The sequence below is a fragment of the Chrysemys picta genome, chromosome 3 (assembly GCF_011386835.1).
Source record: "Chrysemys picta bellii isolate R12L10 chromosome 3, ASM1138683v2, whole genome shotgun sequence".
Lineage (NCBI taxonomy): Eukaryota > Metazoa > Chordata > Testudines > Emydidae > Chrysemys > Chrysemys picta.
The window spans coordinates 140,888,251-140,902,094 of record NC_088793.1 but is presented as its reverse complement, the minus strand read 5'-3'; the positions used below and the strand labels follow the sequence as shown (position 1 = coordinate 140,902,094).

Below are 13,844 nucleotides of genomic sequence, written 5' to 3'. Positions count from 1 at the left end.
AACACAATAAAGCAGGATAGGTGAGGCTGAAAGGTAAGAAAAGAGAGGGCCTGAATTGGCTCAGAACTGGTAGAATGATGCAGAGCTTTCAGGATGTAAGGCACCAGAACAAACTCACCCCAGGTTACTGGTGACCGAAAGTTACCAATCTGATGCCTGTTTAGTGGTTTATATGAAGTAAGTTGATAGTCACTGCCTAAGTATCTATGTCCTGATCAATGATAACCACATATCCTCCTAGGAAACAGGTTTTCTGGCTCATTGTTTACTTTCTGTGTGTCTCTGTTTAGCACTTTAGACATTAGACTCTTCCTATTCTTCCCCAATTTCAGGTGAGAGATGTATCAGGAGCTATTTGAATCCTGATTCTGTTATTGGTGGCTAGTGATTTGTAGTCCAGTTCTAAATAACTAATTTTTTGAATGGAACTTTTTCTTAACTAGATCACAGAGGCTTGCAGAGACACATTTTTCTCTGACACAGCCACAGGTGTACACTTTTCTCCACTTCCAGTGTAATGCTTGCATAGGATTTCAGGCTGTAATTATGGGAAGAATTGGGCTGTATGTCATTTACAGTCTCAATATGTCTTTAGATGCTTTCCATTGTAGGACCTCTTTCAGGTAGGCCATTTAGGACTTCAGGACTTCTTCAGAATAGAGATCGTAATCCCAATCTACCTTCTTCCTTTTAAGAGCTGCAGTGTTTTCTTTTGTTGCAGTTAAGAAGGATGAGTTGGAGGTCTCTGTATTGTAATTAGAGTAATCATTTGTTGTACTAGAAATATTAATCAAATAATACTGATTAGAGCTCTTTGCATGAGCCTACTTGTATGCAGGCATCCATAAAAGGAGACAAAATGTCCAAAATGTAAATAATGATTAACTACTATAACTGTGCACAATAGATAGCCAACAGAATCTCTGGTCTGATAAATCAATCTAGAAAGACATGAGCAGATGTAATGTACAATGCAGAATGTACGGAGTGGCTATTGAACCTTACAGCGGGAATGGTTTGTGGAATAGATGGGTTTGTAGGAGTTTTGCTAAGGAGAATGAGAGAGTTCATGGCAGGCAGTGTTCTAAGCACAAGGGTTGTGTTACAAGGTGATCTAAAGACAGGATTCAGAGATAGGATGAAGGGAGCAGTCGGGATGATGAAACTTTGAACTTTGTGTGAAAGAAGCCACTGAAGAGATACAAAGAGAGGTGGAGGGGACACTGTCAGGGCTGTAGAAAATAAGATGAATTTAGCAGCACTATTTCTGGTGGGTTGAAGAGAGAGAGAGACAGAGGAGAAGTCAGACTATGGAGTAAGCGGTTGCCATAGACAAGTATTAAGGTGAGAAGAAAGTGCAGTAGGCAGAGAGTTAGGAGAAGGACAGTTGTGGTCAGATAGTGTCGAGTTTTCCTTTGAAGAAGTTGACAAAATCTTGGATAGAGGAGGTGAAGAATGGGGAGCTGGCAGTAATTCCAAGAAGGGAGTCAGAAGTAATGAAGATTTTCTGGTAGCGGAGGAGTGGAAGCTGATGAGAGAAGGAAGTTCATAGACTCATAGACTTTAAGGTCAGAAGGGACCATTCTGATCTTCTAGTCTGACCTCCTGCACAACGCAGGCCACAGAATCTCACCCACCCACTCCTGTAACAAACCCCTGACCTATGTCTGAGCTATTGAAGTTCTCAACTTGTGGTTTAAAGTTGTAGTAGCTTAGCAAGAGAAAGTACAAAGTTAAAGCAGGAAAGAACAAACTTGCATGGGGGGCAGGGGACTAGAATTTCTTCAATGATGCTAAGTGGAGTGCATGTAAAGTTGCCGGGAAGAGAGACAGAATTGGAAGGGGGGCGGAGATAATGGAGCAGCAGGAAAGAGGAGCAAAGGTATTGGAAAGGTAAATGTCTGGAATGGTATGATGGATGAGATGGGTAAGGAGAGAGTGAGTGATGGGAAGATGGTAATCCGAGAAAGGGAATTTAGAGATGGAAAAGTAAAAAAGAATAGTTCCAGGTAAGGGTCAGATCAAGGGAGTGACCAAGTCACTGGGTGAAATAACTGGTCCATTCTGGAGACCAGAACAGAAGGGCCAGAAGTTTGGCAATCAGGGGTATTGTGCTGATGAAAGTTGAAATTGCCCAGGGAGCTGGGGTGAAAGGCAGGTGGAAACCTGGACATCAAAGTGAGAGAAGAACTGCAATTTGAAAGGACAGAAGGGAAAAAACAGTGGGAAAGGGAGGAAATGAAAGCATCAGGAGGGGAAGAGATAGAATGCAGATATCTGATAGTGAGTGAGATAAATCTAACCTGGAACTCAGCCAGGAGATTCTACCAATCCTGAGTAATCTATTTCCTTGGTTAAGTAGGTAATTCGGGGTTTCTGGGTTTTAATTCCCTCCCTAAATGTTCTAGTGTTCCCTGAGCATGTAGTAAGATTTGCACAGTAGAAACTGTTTCTCTGGCTCAGTTTGCCATTTCATTATCAGGCAAGACACAGGAGCTGGAGCCCCACCAGTTCTTTGGCTTTGAAGGAAGCAGTAAATAGGGAGCAACATAACAAAGTCAGGGGTGGAAAGCAAGAACTCATCTGAACATCAAAGAAGGACAACAAATGATATATATATATAGTGAAAACACCAGCAACAAGAGACTGATGAAAATGTAAAGGCAGAGGCACAAGGAAGTAGAAAGTAGGCTGCCTAAAGGACCAGCTGACCTGACAAAAACCTCACCAAAATAAAAATAACAAAGAGACAAATCACATCACCTCTGGAAAAATAGGCAAAGCTGCCAGGGAACAATGAAAAAGTGTAAATGGAAACAGCAGAGAAATACAGACATCATTGAAGAAAACTGAAGAATCCATCACACACGCGACCAATAAAGGGGAGGAGGAGGAGAGAAAGAATATAGAAAATCAAAGATCAACTAAGAAGAGAAAAAAATGAAAATATCAGAAAAGGAGGGGAGAGAAAAAAAAGACTCTTGGTCTAGAGAAAAATCCTTCCATCTCCCCTCCTCCTCTCTCCACTCTGACCCTGCAAAAAAGAAAAAAAAAAGAAAACAAAATACTTTCACAACTGCAACACTTGCCTAAGAGGAAAATCATCTTTCTCCAGCTGTTTAATGCACTCTTGGAAGATATGGTCGACAAGCTGCCAAAAGTGAAGATAAAGTTGTAGGATCAAAGAATGCTCATTACAATCCCATCATGAATATATTTCCATATTGATTCCAGTACTTTACCAAGAATGATGCACTCTGAAAACTTAATGTACGTGTAAGGCTGGTCAGCATTTCACAAGTCTCTAGGTAACTGGTGAAAGTGACAGCCAACAAGTAGGAGCACGATAGACAATCTGTTCTCAACCAAATTAAAAAAGAAAAGAAAATCTGTTAGTGCAGAAGCATGCTTGGCAGACTTTGAAAAATGGAATTATATCTTAGACCACTGTGAAACAAAAGGCTCAACACACACATTCATGAAAAGGAAAACCATTTAGGAGATTAATTTTATAGTTACCAAGAGAATTTGCAACATTTACCACAATTTTTTTTTAGATAATTTCCTTTCAGATAACGGCACAATATGTTTTTGTAAGATTTTTGCTGTAAATCATGCCAGATCCTACTCAATAACTGTGGAACAACTGTACATTGCAGCATACAAGACAGCCCATCACATATGCCTTGTACCCTATGAAATATGGTGCAGTTTCCCAGGAGATCTTATAAAAGGTCATGAAGCTTGTGACCACGGGAATGTATGACATGTTAGTTGCTAGCTTTCAGGAATAGTTAGAGATAAGTTATCTTAGATCACTTGTCTTACCATTGTACAGTAGTTGTCTAGTAGGCCTTGCATGTTTCAAAGGATTTCAAAATGTAAAACCACATTGAGTTAAGTTACTTCTCCTCATTTAGCATGCCAGAATTTTCCGATGAAAAGCCTGTGATGTACTTGAGGTGAGATAACATCCTGCATACTTCCCCTTCCCCTTATCTATTGCTGTCTGTCTGCACACTGTTGATCTGTGTATTGTCTTGTTGGCATGTTTGCAGCACAGGTGAGCACTACCAGTGCTGGACTAGGGTTACCATATTTCCACAATCAAAAAAGAGGACATCGGGGCCCTGCTCTAGCCCCGCCCCTGCCCTGCCCCCATCCACTCCCTCCCACTTTCCACCCCCTGACTGCCCCCCTCAAAAACCCCAACCCCCCCTGCTCCTTGTCCCCTGACTGCCCCCTCCTGGGACCCCTGCCACTAACTGCCCCCTAGGACCCCACCCCCTATCTAAGCCTCCCTGCTTCTTGTCCCCTGACTGCCCCCTCCTGAGAACCCCCCACCCTAACTGCCCCCCTAGGACCCTACCTGTCCCCTGACTGCCCCGACCCTTATCCACACCCCTGCCCCATATCCACACCCCCTCCCCCAGACAGACCCCTGGGACTCCCATGCCCTATCCAACCACTCCCCGCCCCCTGACAGGACCCCCAGAACTCCTGACCCATCCAACCCCCTCTGATCCCTGCCTGCCTCGACCCCTCTCCACACCCCTGCCCCCCTGACAGCCCCCCCCAGAACCCCAGACTCATCTAACCCCCCTTGCTCCCTGTCCCTGACTGTCCCAACCCCTCTCCACACCCCTGCCCTCCTGACAGGCCCCCCGAACTCCTGACCCATCCAACCCTCCCCTCCCCCCCGTCCCCTGACCAGGGCTGGCTTTAGCAAGAGCTCAGGAATTGGGCTGCGCTCCGGCCAGAGCTCCAGCTAGGGTCGCGGGGCTTGTGGCCGGGCCGGAGGTGCTCGGCCGGGGTCGGGCCGGTGCGCTCGGCTGGAACCGTGGCCGCCGCCCTGGGGCCCGAGCCGAGCCGGGCCAGAACCTCTGGGGCCGGAGCTGCCGCGGCCAGCAGTGCTCGGCCGGTGCCCGGGGCCCAAGCCGAGCCGGAGCCACTGGGGCCAGGGCCGGAGCCACTGGGGCCTGGGCTGGGAGTGCTGGGCTAGCGCCGCTCAGCCGGGGCCAGTGCCCCGGGGCCCGAGCCAAGCTGGGCCGGAGCTGCTGGGGCCAGCCAGGGACGGAGCCGCTTGGCCGGGGCCGGAGGGAACCGCTCGGCGAGGGCCGGACTGGGCCGCACCGCGCCTCTTCAGAGCCCTCCTCCTCGCGTCCCCCTCCGCCCCAGCTTACCTGCTGCTGCCCACCTGCCCCTGCTTGTTTTCAGACTTCCCGCGAACATCTGATTCGCAGGGGAGGGGGAGGAGCAGGGGGGCGGAGCGTTCAGGGGAGGGAAGGAGGGGGAAGTGAGCTGGGGGAGGGGGTGGACAGCTGCAGGGCCGGGCGGCGTGCTAAGGCTGCAGGGGATGGGGGGAGCCGGAAGGGGCTTTGGCTGCCGAGTGGCGCTTGGCCACCGCTTTTCGGTCTATAAATAGCCGACTGGGGGGAAATCCCGGACATTTTTAGATTTTTAGAAATCTCCCCCCCCTCCCCCCAGACGGCTATTTAAAGAACAAAAAGCCGGACATGTCCGGGAAAATCCGGATGTATGGTAGCCCTATGCTGGACATTTATCAAGAGGTGCACATTAGCTAGCAAGTTGTGCAAGGCTGCTTTCTGTGGAATAAGGCATAGACAAGACTATGAACTAAATGGAAGTATGTTGTTTTCTAGACAAATGGAGATTTTCAAAATATTATAGACTCAGTAGTGCGTTCAAGTCCCTGCCCCACGCTGGGGACAATGCAGAGCCCAGCCAGCTCCAGTTTCATGGTGGAGCTACATCTCCTGGTACTTTGAGGAGGATAGGAGAGGGCAGCTGTTGCATCTTCTTGAGCAGTGTGTGCTTCACACTGCACCCACCTGGCTCAATCAGCTGGTGCAGAGGGCATAGCCTGTTCCTCCCTTACCACTTGTGGTGACTAGGACTCTCATTGTGCGTAGCTTTTTGACACTGTACCACTCATTGCTTCCTTTGGTCCCTCACATACCTTAGAAGAGGCCAAAACACAATTTGACCCTAATATTTATCACCACCCAACATCAGTTTGTTCCATGTATCTCTGGATGGATTCAATGGCCTAATTCTTGACAATATTAAAATGAAGCACATGGTCTGTATTAACTGAGTGGGGAAAAGGTATTTTCTAACACCAGTTAGTTTGTAATGTCCCCATATGAAAATTCCCCGGGCCCAAGTCGCTGTTATAATCAATGGTTGCAACTCCACGGAAGTCAGTGTCCTTTTGTGATGAAATCCTGGTGCATTGAAGTCAGTGACAAAATCCTCATTGATTTCGGTGGGGTCAGGACTTCACCATTGGTGAATATGTCTCAGTATGTAGTATGGGCTGGTTTTGGAGCAGAGTGCATTGTTTCTGATGTGTCTGTTCAGATTCTTTGGGGCTAGAATTTGCTTCACTTTTAGAAGGAGATTTGTATGGCAAGTGAAGCGGAGTATATAGAGGAACAGTGGCATATAAATGTAGTTCATTTCACACATGAAAGACAGTTGATTATGGTGGCAAAAAAAATATGCCAAAGGACAAAAAAATTGGTTAATAACTTTCCTAGGTTTTCATCACATTAAAAGTGATGTGAAAGGAGAGGAAAATGTCTCAGAAAATGATTTATTGCTTGCTCAAGTTCACTTTTTTCTAAAATAATATTTCACAAGCGGAGTGTGCTTTAGTTAAAGAAATACTTCAAATTAATACAAAAGGCCAGCTTCTCAGGTGGTACAAACTGATTTCAATGGAGTAATGCCGTTTTACATCAGATGAGGATCTAGTCGAAAAATGTTCAGTGGAACAACATGTCTCAATGGGCATGAATGCAAGTATTCACGCTGCACACAATATCCACATGCAGCAGGCTTCTGTGGTTGTTGCCTTTTCACTGGATAAGTGATCCCCATCAGGGAAGATTGCTCAGGGCAATGGTTTTATCAATCTCCCAATAATTCACCCAATCATTATATTAGTACACACTCCATTGAGGTCCAGTTATATTGGGTTGTTTAGAACAAAGTAGATGCTGTTTAGGCCAAACAAACCTCATTTCAGTATACGGAGCAGACAGTTCATGTGGTGACTTCTGAACTTTCCTCACCTTGACATTCCTGGCTCCAGTAGCTACCCTTTGGCAAATTTTCACTTGGCTTTGTTTAGTCAAGGTTTACAAAAGCTATTCGATTTCCAGAGTCCCTGGCGCGGCACTAGTGACAGCAATGGCTTATATAGAGATACCTTCGTCTGTATCTGAAACAAAGTTAGAGCATTGTATTCAGTACAATAACATTACCCCAACTTGTGATTAAGTGCTTATTGAGTTCCATTTCCTTATAAGAACATGTGTAAGAACCCAAGAATGTATGCCACAAGTGAACTAAGCATTAATCTGTCAGCAGCTTAAGTGTGTTTGGGATAGTGCAATGGAAATATGCAATATAGTGACACATTGTTTGTTCGCTGGGAAGCATTTAAGAGCAGATGGAACCTGTAAAATAGACTGATTCATGAAAGTGCACAGCCTGTATCAGCTTCATTAGATGCGCCTTTGTTTTAACCTATATAAACAAAGGACATGGATTTTTGGATCCTCAGTAAAGCATCAGAAGCTCTGCTTTTGGGAAAAAAAGCATTAATAATGTACAAGACTTTATTGGGGGAGGGTATTTTAAAAGGTGTCCATCTTGGTTCTGAAACTAAAAGTTGGGGGGAAAGTACAGTACCTTTATGGAAGTGTCCTGAAGAATTAAATGTCAGTGCAGAATGTGATTTTTCAAAGCAACTGAAGGGAATTTGGTGGCCAAATCTCAGTAGAGTTTCAAAGGGAATTGGGCACCTAACTCCAGTAAGCTCCTTTTAAAATCCTAGCCTAAACCAATAGGGTTCTATAGCAATGTGGTGGGGTTCTGTAGAAATCAGTCAATACACTGATTAAATTTAAGGCTGACCATTCTACAGGTTTTTTTTTCTAACTATATTATAGAATTCTATAGAAAGGGTCTCTAATTATGTGTTGAATCGATAGGGCTTCTCCAAAGGGGTGTATCTGAAAAGGAGAGACCTGGGCATTTCATCCTGAATGGAGACCATCTGGGTTCCGCCATTTACAAATTCGTGATGCAATGTGATGCACTCAGGCAGACCCCTATCCCGTGCAAAGCTCTGGTGACAACTTCATCACTTGCAGAGTCCTAGCGGCGTCAAGCTGTTAACTGAAGATGCAACTACATCTCTACTTTCTTGGTTTTTTTTAAACTGAATTGAATCAGTTCAGTAATTTAATGGAAGAAAAAATCAATTCAGAGAAGGCTGATTTTGTAACCTGACAAAGGTCAAAATGTTTCATTTTGGAAACCAAGAGGATGTGGACTTTTAGTATGTCTTGCGTTGCACGTAGTACAGCATATAGTTGATTTCAAAAGATTTGCAGGGGACTTGTGTAATAAGAAATACTACATATTGTCATAGCATGGAATAGCATGTCAGCATATATAATTGTATTTGTTTGAATTGTGTGTACTGTGGAAAGAGGGATATATTGATTTTTCTAAAAACCCTTAAGTCAATGCATTTTATGTACACAACATGATGTAGTTGTATTGAGCCAACTTTTGCATATGCTTTAGTGTGTTTGTGAATAATGTCCTGGGACGACTGTAATTATTAAAAGATACTATAAAGTTTGGTCCTCTTCAAGCATATATAAAAATTAGCTACACACATTTGCCATAAGCATAGTTTAGACTGTAGGGCTGTTAAATACAAAACACTATGACTCAAACAATTCTTGCTCTGGAATTCTGCATCATGTATAATATTCTTACTACCCAAATCAGGCAAACAGAATAGCATGTTAAGGTGCATAGAGATAGTATGCCACTAAAGACCCAGTACGTGCTTGCTATGGCAATAGCTTCAAATGAATTATTGACATTTCAGTTAAAGATTATTTTTTATTATATTGTTCCACTGCTCACCTCATTGTCACCTCTGTAGAGGGAGAAGAAACCCCCTTTCCACCCACTCCCCACTGTACGGGAAGAGGTGGGTGTAGAGAAGGAGAGCAAGCACAAGCAGCCAGGGAAGGTTAATCCCAGTTCTGAGGGTGATAGGTCCCAAATCCAAATTCTCACTTATTCTCAGATCCGTGCCTATTCCTCTTTGAAACAATGTCATCAAAGGTCATCTCTGTACTTTTATTGACATGACTGCTCACAGCTATTGCCAATGGAAAATAGGTAATAGTTTGATTTGTATTGCACTGGATTTATAGAATTTACCCAGTGTCTGTGGAATATTTTGCTTTCCTTGATGGTTTTTATCCTACCCAATTGCTTCTTATTAAAATCCATGTAATAAAAAAGGTCACGAGGGCCTGATTTTAAAAACAAGGGAAATTTGGAGATAAAGCTACAGCTTCATCTTTATCTGATCCCTTTGTGTGAAAATATTGCTGTACATAGTATGCCTGTCTTCAGAGACCCTTTGCGATACCGAGGCCGGACTAAATCAGAAATTCTTTATATTGCCAGTTTAAGCAAGATCGTCCACTTAATATCTAAGTGAAAACTTTGAAAAACATCAGGTGAGATCCTCGCCCTATTGTAATTAATGGCAAAACTTCCATTGAGTTCAGTAGGGCCAGAATTTCACTCGTTACTGATGAGTCATATTGAAGTGTCTGGTGTACTTTATCCATTTGTTCTTTATCCATAAGGACAGTTTTATAGAATCAGGGCTTGATTTTCCTTCCTTACACTGGTTTTACACAGGTAAAACGCCATTGCTGAGTGACATGAGCATCTTTGGTTTCTACAGCAGCCTCTGTAATGTATTGTAATGTATTGACAGATATTTCCAATTCTCCATGTGGTCCATGAGGCATGATCTGCTCTTTAATATTAGCATAGCCACACTTTTAAATTCAATGTTACTCATTATGGGTGAAGACATCTGTTTTTTATAGCCTCATGGAGATTAAAAAATTTTATACTGTGTAACCCATATGAAACAATGATACAAAATGTAGAGTTAAGATTTCCTTAGGCAGCATCAGAATGTACTTTATAGTTGGAACAAGCAAAGGGATTCTGGACAATGCAAAAAAAGCACCCCATCAAGTCTTTTTTCCTCATTATCTCTCTAGGCTAGCCGTAGCAAGGAGAAAGATACTAAGCTGAGAGATCACGGAAATGGAAAGAGAACTTATAAATAATTAATTATCTTAAAACTGTCCAAACTTATTATTTTTCTCTGCTTCAAAAGCACACTGTGCACTACAGGAGGTTATCAGAAGTTATGATCCTTTTCCAAATGGCAGTCCTTAGCATGCTCATATTCCTGTACTTGCATAAAACTTATCACAAACTTTTTTTTCTCTGAGAAACTCTGTCTCAGTGCTCTGTCTATATCAGATGCACAAATTAACAGGTAGTGCCAAAAACCACCAAAAGACTGTGCCAAATTCAGTGATAACATGGTGGTGTAATTAATTTACACCGTGGTTACTGATCCTCTTCTCATAGCAGTTTTACACCCATGGACTTCCACTGGCTTCAGAGAAGTTACTCCTGATATTCACTGCAGAGGGTGAGAGGCTCCTTGGCTTGTTGGTCAATCAGAAAGCAGTAACAAGTTACAGTCCCTGTAACTTGGACTAATTTGGCACATAGTCAATGTGTGGAATGAGTGTAACTTACACCTTTTAGGGCTTGTTTACACTGGCACTTTACAGCGCTGCAACTTTCTCGCTCAGGGGGGTGAAAAAACACCCCCCCTGAGCGCTGCAAGTTTCAGCGCTGTAACGTGGCAGTGTTAGACAGTGCACCAGCACCGGGAACTGCGCTCCCAGGGCTGGTAGCTATTCCTCTTGTGGAGGTGTTTTTTTTAGAGCGCTGGGAGCGCTATGCTGTGACTACACAAGCCACGTTAAAGTGCTGCCACTGAAGACGTGCCCTTAGATGTTCTGTGGGAATGCAGTTCAGCCTCTAGCATAAGCAGGTGAATATCAGATATGTGCCTGCTTACAGCAGAGTTGCATTTGGCCTCAGAGATGTTGGAGGATGGTGCAGCATAGTTTTAAGAACTGAGGGCTGCTTTATCTTATCTTGATGTTGGTTGCTTCATCCTTTGTCTCTCGCTTAACATGCAAATTATTCTAATTTTGCACACCAATTTGCACATCACTAAGTTGGCAAAAGTTACCTTACTTAGGCATACGTGGTTGCAAATGGCAATCTTCTGACCTAATTTACAGCTGACCTGTCACTTATACTGATATATATATATATATAGGTCAGCAGTGATTTTGGTCAAGAGATTTCTTTTGGAGATGCATCCTCTTCCTGCAGGCTGCATCTGGCATTGTGCGTCTAATAAAAAAATACATTATTGCAGAAAAGTGTTATTAAAGAAGTATGCTCTGCAGAACTTTGTCTTGCCTTTTTCCCACTTGAAAAGCCAGCCAGGAAGCAACAAGCTCTCAGGAGATCTGTTTTCCTTCTTTACATTTAAAATGTTGCCTTTTGTAAGCCACAGGGTTCCCTGAAGTACCATCCAAAAACACACAAGCATATGCAAAAGTTGGCCACAGATATGTACCATATGTGTACTGTACATTTACAGACTGCAGAGCTTTCAAAACTACAAAACCTTAGGGCCTAAGATACCAGTGCTCAGTCTTATCCTGTTTTTTCTTAATGGCCCCTTAATACTTGGTGACATACAACAATGGAATGAAGAGAGACACTGAATGTAAGGCTTATTACAACAATCTGTGACCCACTAGTCCCCTCTTTTTTGTCAATGACTGCAAAGGTGTTAATGGGCCACCTCTACCTTGAATGGCCCCTTAGAATATGTGCTGACTACTTATGCTAAACAATCTGTTCCACCTTGCATTTAGCTGTGATGCTCTGAGTACCTTTCCCAGACCTGAAGGAGCTCTGTGTGGCTCCAAAACTTTTCACAACAGAAGTTGATTCAATAAAAGATATTACCTCACTGACGTTGTCTCCCTAACAATCCCTCATGATAGTTGTGATAAGTAATTCCATTGTAAGGTGCTGTGCACAAGAGGCTTAGGGTACTTTCTTATTAAACAAGCTATCTTGTTGGCTGAATGGTAAAAAATCACCAAGATTCCTTGTCTAAACTTTAGAGATGAGCTGAACAAATTCAGCCTATAAGCAGAATTTCTGCACACAAGGAATGTGATTCTCCTCTTACATATGCTGGTTTCACACTAGTATAACTTCAATGACGTTATTAATACTTATTATTTGGATTATGGAAGCATGTAGTAGCCCCAATCATCATGGACCAGGACCCAACAAACAGAGAACAAAAAGATGATCCGTGCCCCAAGAGCTTACAATCTAAGTAAAAGACAAGAGATAGAAGATGGATACAGAAAGACAGATGGGGGTGTACAAGGAAACAATGAGACAGTATTAGGCAGTGGTCTTGGTACACCAGCAACATAATGGTTGTTAAGTTTTTTGTAAGCATCATGACAAAGGAGAGTTTTAAGGAGGGATTTGGAGGAAGGGTAATGAGGTGGCTTTGTGAATGTTTTTCGGGAGCTCCTCCAAAAAGTGAGAGGAAGCAATGTGAGAAATGTAAAGGGGGAAGAGGGAAAGCGTGAACTAATTTATTCCTCATTTACGTCAACATGAGAAGAAAATCAGCCAAATGTTTTTTAAGGCCCATTAGTATCGCTTGCAAAGTCAACTTTCTTGCATATCAATGGGCATCATCATCATCATCTTGCATTCTGTAGTTTCCAAATGTAAAAGTTTTGAAAACAGTATTACTAGGAATGAGATCACAGCAGTTAACAGTGCTGCAAATCAAGCAAAACTCCTTTGAACGGGATGACTCAGGCGCATTGAGTTGCTCACATGCGTGAATATTAGTAGGAGCGGGGCAGAAGTTCTCTTACAGTTTGCTAGAGCTGAGCAAATAATAACAAATAATTTATTAGCCAGAGTTCTCTCTTCTTTGCTCTCAGAATATCCATGAACAGATTACAGTTTGCTCATCTTCATTTATTAATGGAGTTTATATCTTTCACAATGTTTTGCTCTATGAATTCATCATGAATGTTTGAAGTCCAAACTATGTTGCTTAGTTCATTGCTTGGGTGAGTTGCATGCTCCCACATGTTTCTGCTCCCACACTGGATAAACATCAGAGCACTTCCTGTGCAAATGCTTGCATTTAAAAAATTTCAACTCCAATTCTGCAATTGGCTGCATGAGCTCAGGCCCAGCCTTGCATGTGGGCTGCATGTGGAGGTTCTCGCTCATGGATTTAACTGCAGGATCTGGGCCTTAAAATGGAGTCCATGTGACCTTGAAATTTGCTTACTGCAAACACTGTGTCAGTAAAACTCAAGTCATCGTGGTGGGAGAACACAAAAGGAGAACAATCAGGGACAAGGTGAATTCATTCAAAATACAAACAAATGTTTAACCAGCTTTACTTGAAAATAAAGATCAGAAAGTTGTATGCTCTGCCACCCTTCTAAGTTTAGGAGAAAAATGATTTAGTATGTATGTATTTCCAGACTAGGAATATGCAGTATATATGTATTTCCTGATCCTGTTTGGATGATCAAACACATAACAATTTTAAGAGGTTGTTTTTTCTTTTATAAATACAGAGCATTTACGCTTATGGATGAATGTCTTTTCAAAGACATTTATTTGCTTATGAATATAAGTTTCACTTTACCTCTTTTCCGGGTGCTTACCGTGGATACCTCTATATTTCAGTACTTTTAGAATGATTCCTGGCTTCCTGTAGCAGCCTTAAAACACACAATATGTAGAATGAATTCTGA

The 13,844-nt window shown here is 42.8% G+C and overlaps 1 protein-coding gene across 11 annotated transcripts in view; it reads left to right on the top strand.

Moving 5' to 3' along the window:
- SMYD3 (SET and MYND domain containing 3) overlaps nucleotides 1-13,844 on the top strand; it is a 635,613-nt gene that overhangs the window by 567,304 nt on the left and 54,465 nt on the right. Inside the window, exon 11 of one of the 11 annotated variants that reach the window (XM_065589167.1) lies at nucleotides 8,025-11,999. The exons of the other annotated variants lie outside the window; for them this stretch is intronic. Coding sequence (XP_065445239.1) covers nucleotides 8,025-8,049 — 25 coding nt within the window. The 3' untranslated portion in view covers nucleotides 8,050-11,999. Of the gene's footprint in view, nucleotides 1-8,024; nucleotides 12,000-13,844 lie in introns of those variants that run through there. 11 annotated transcript variants of the gene reach the window in all.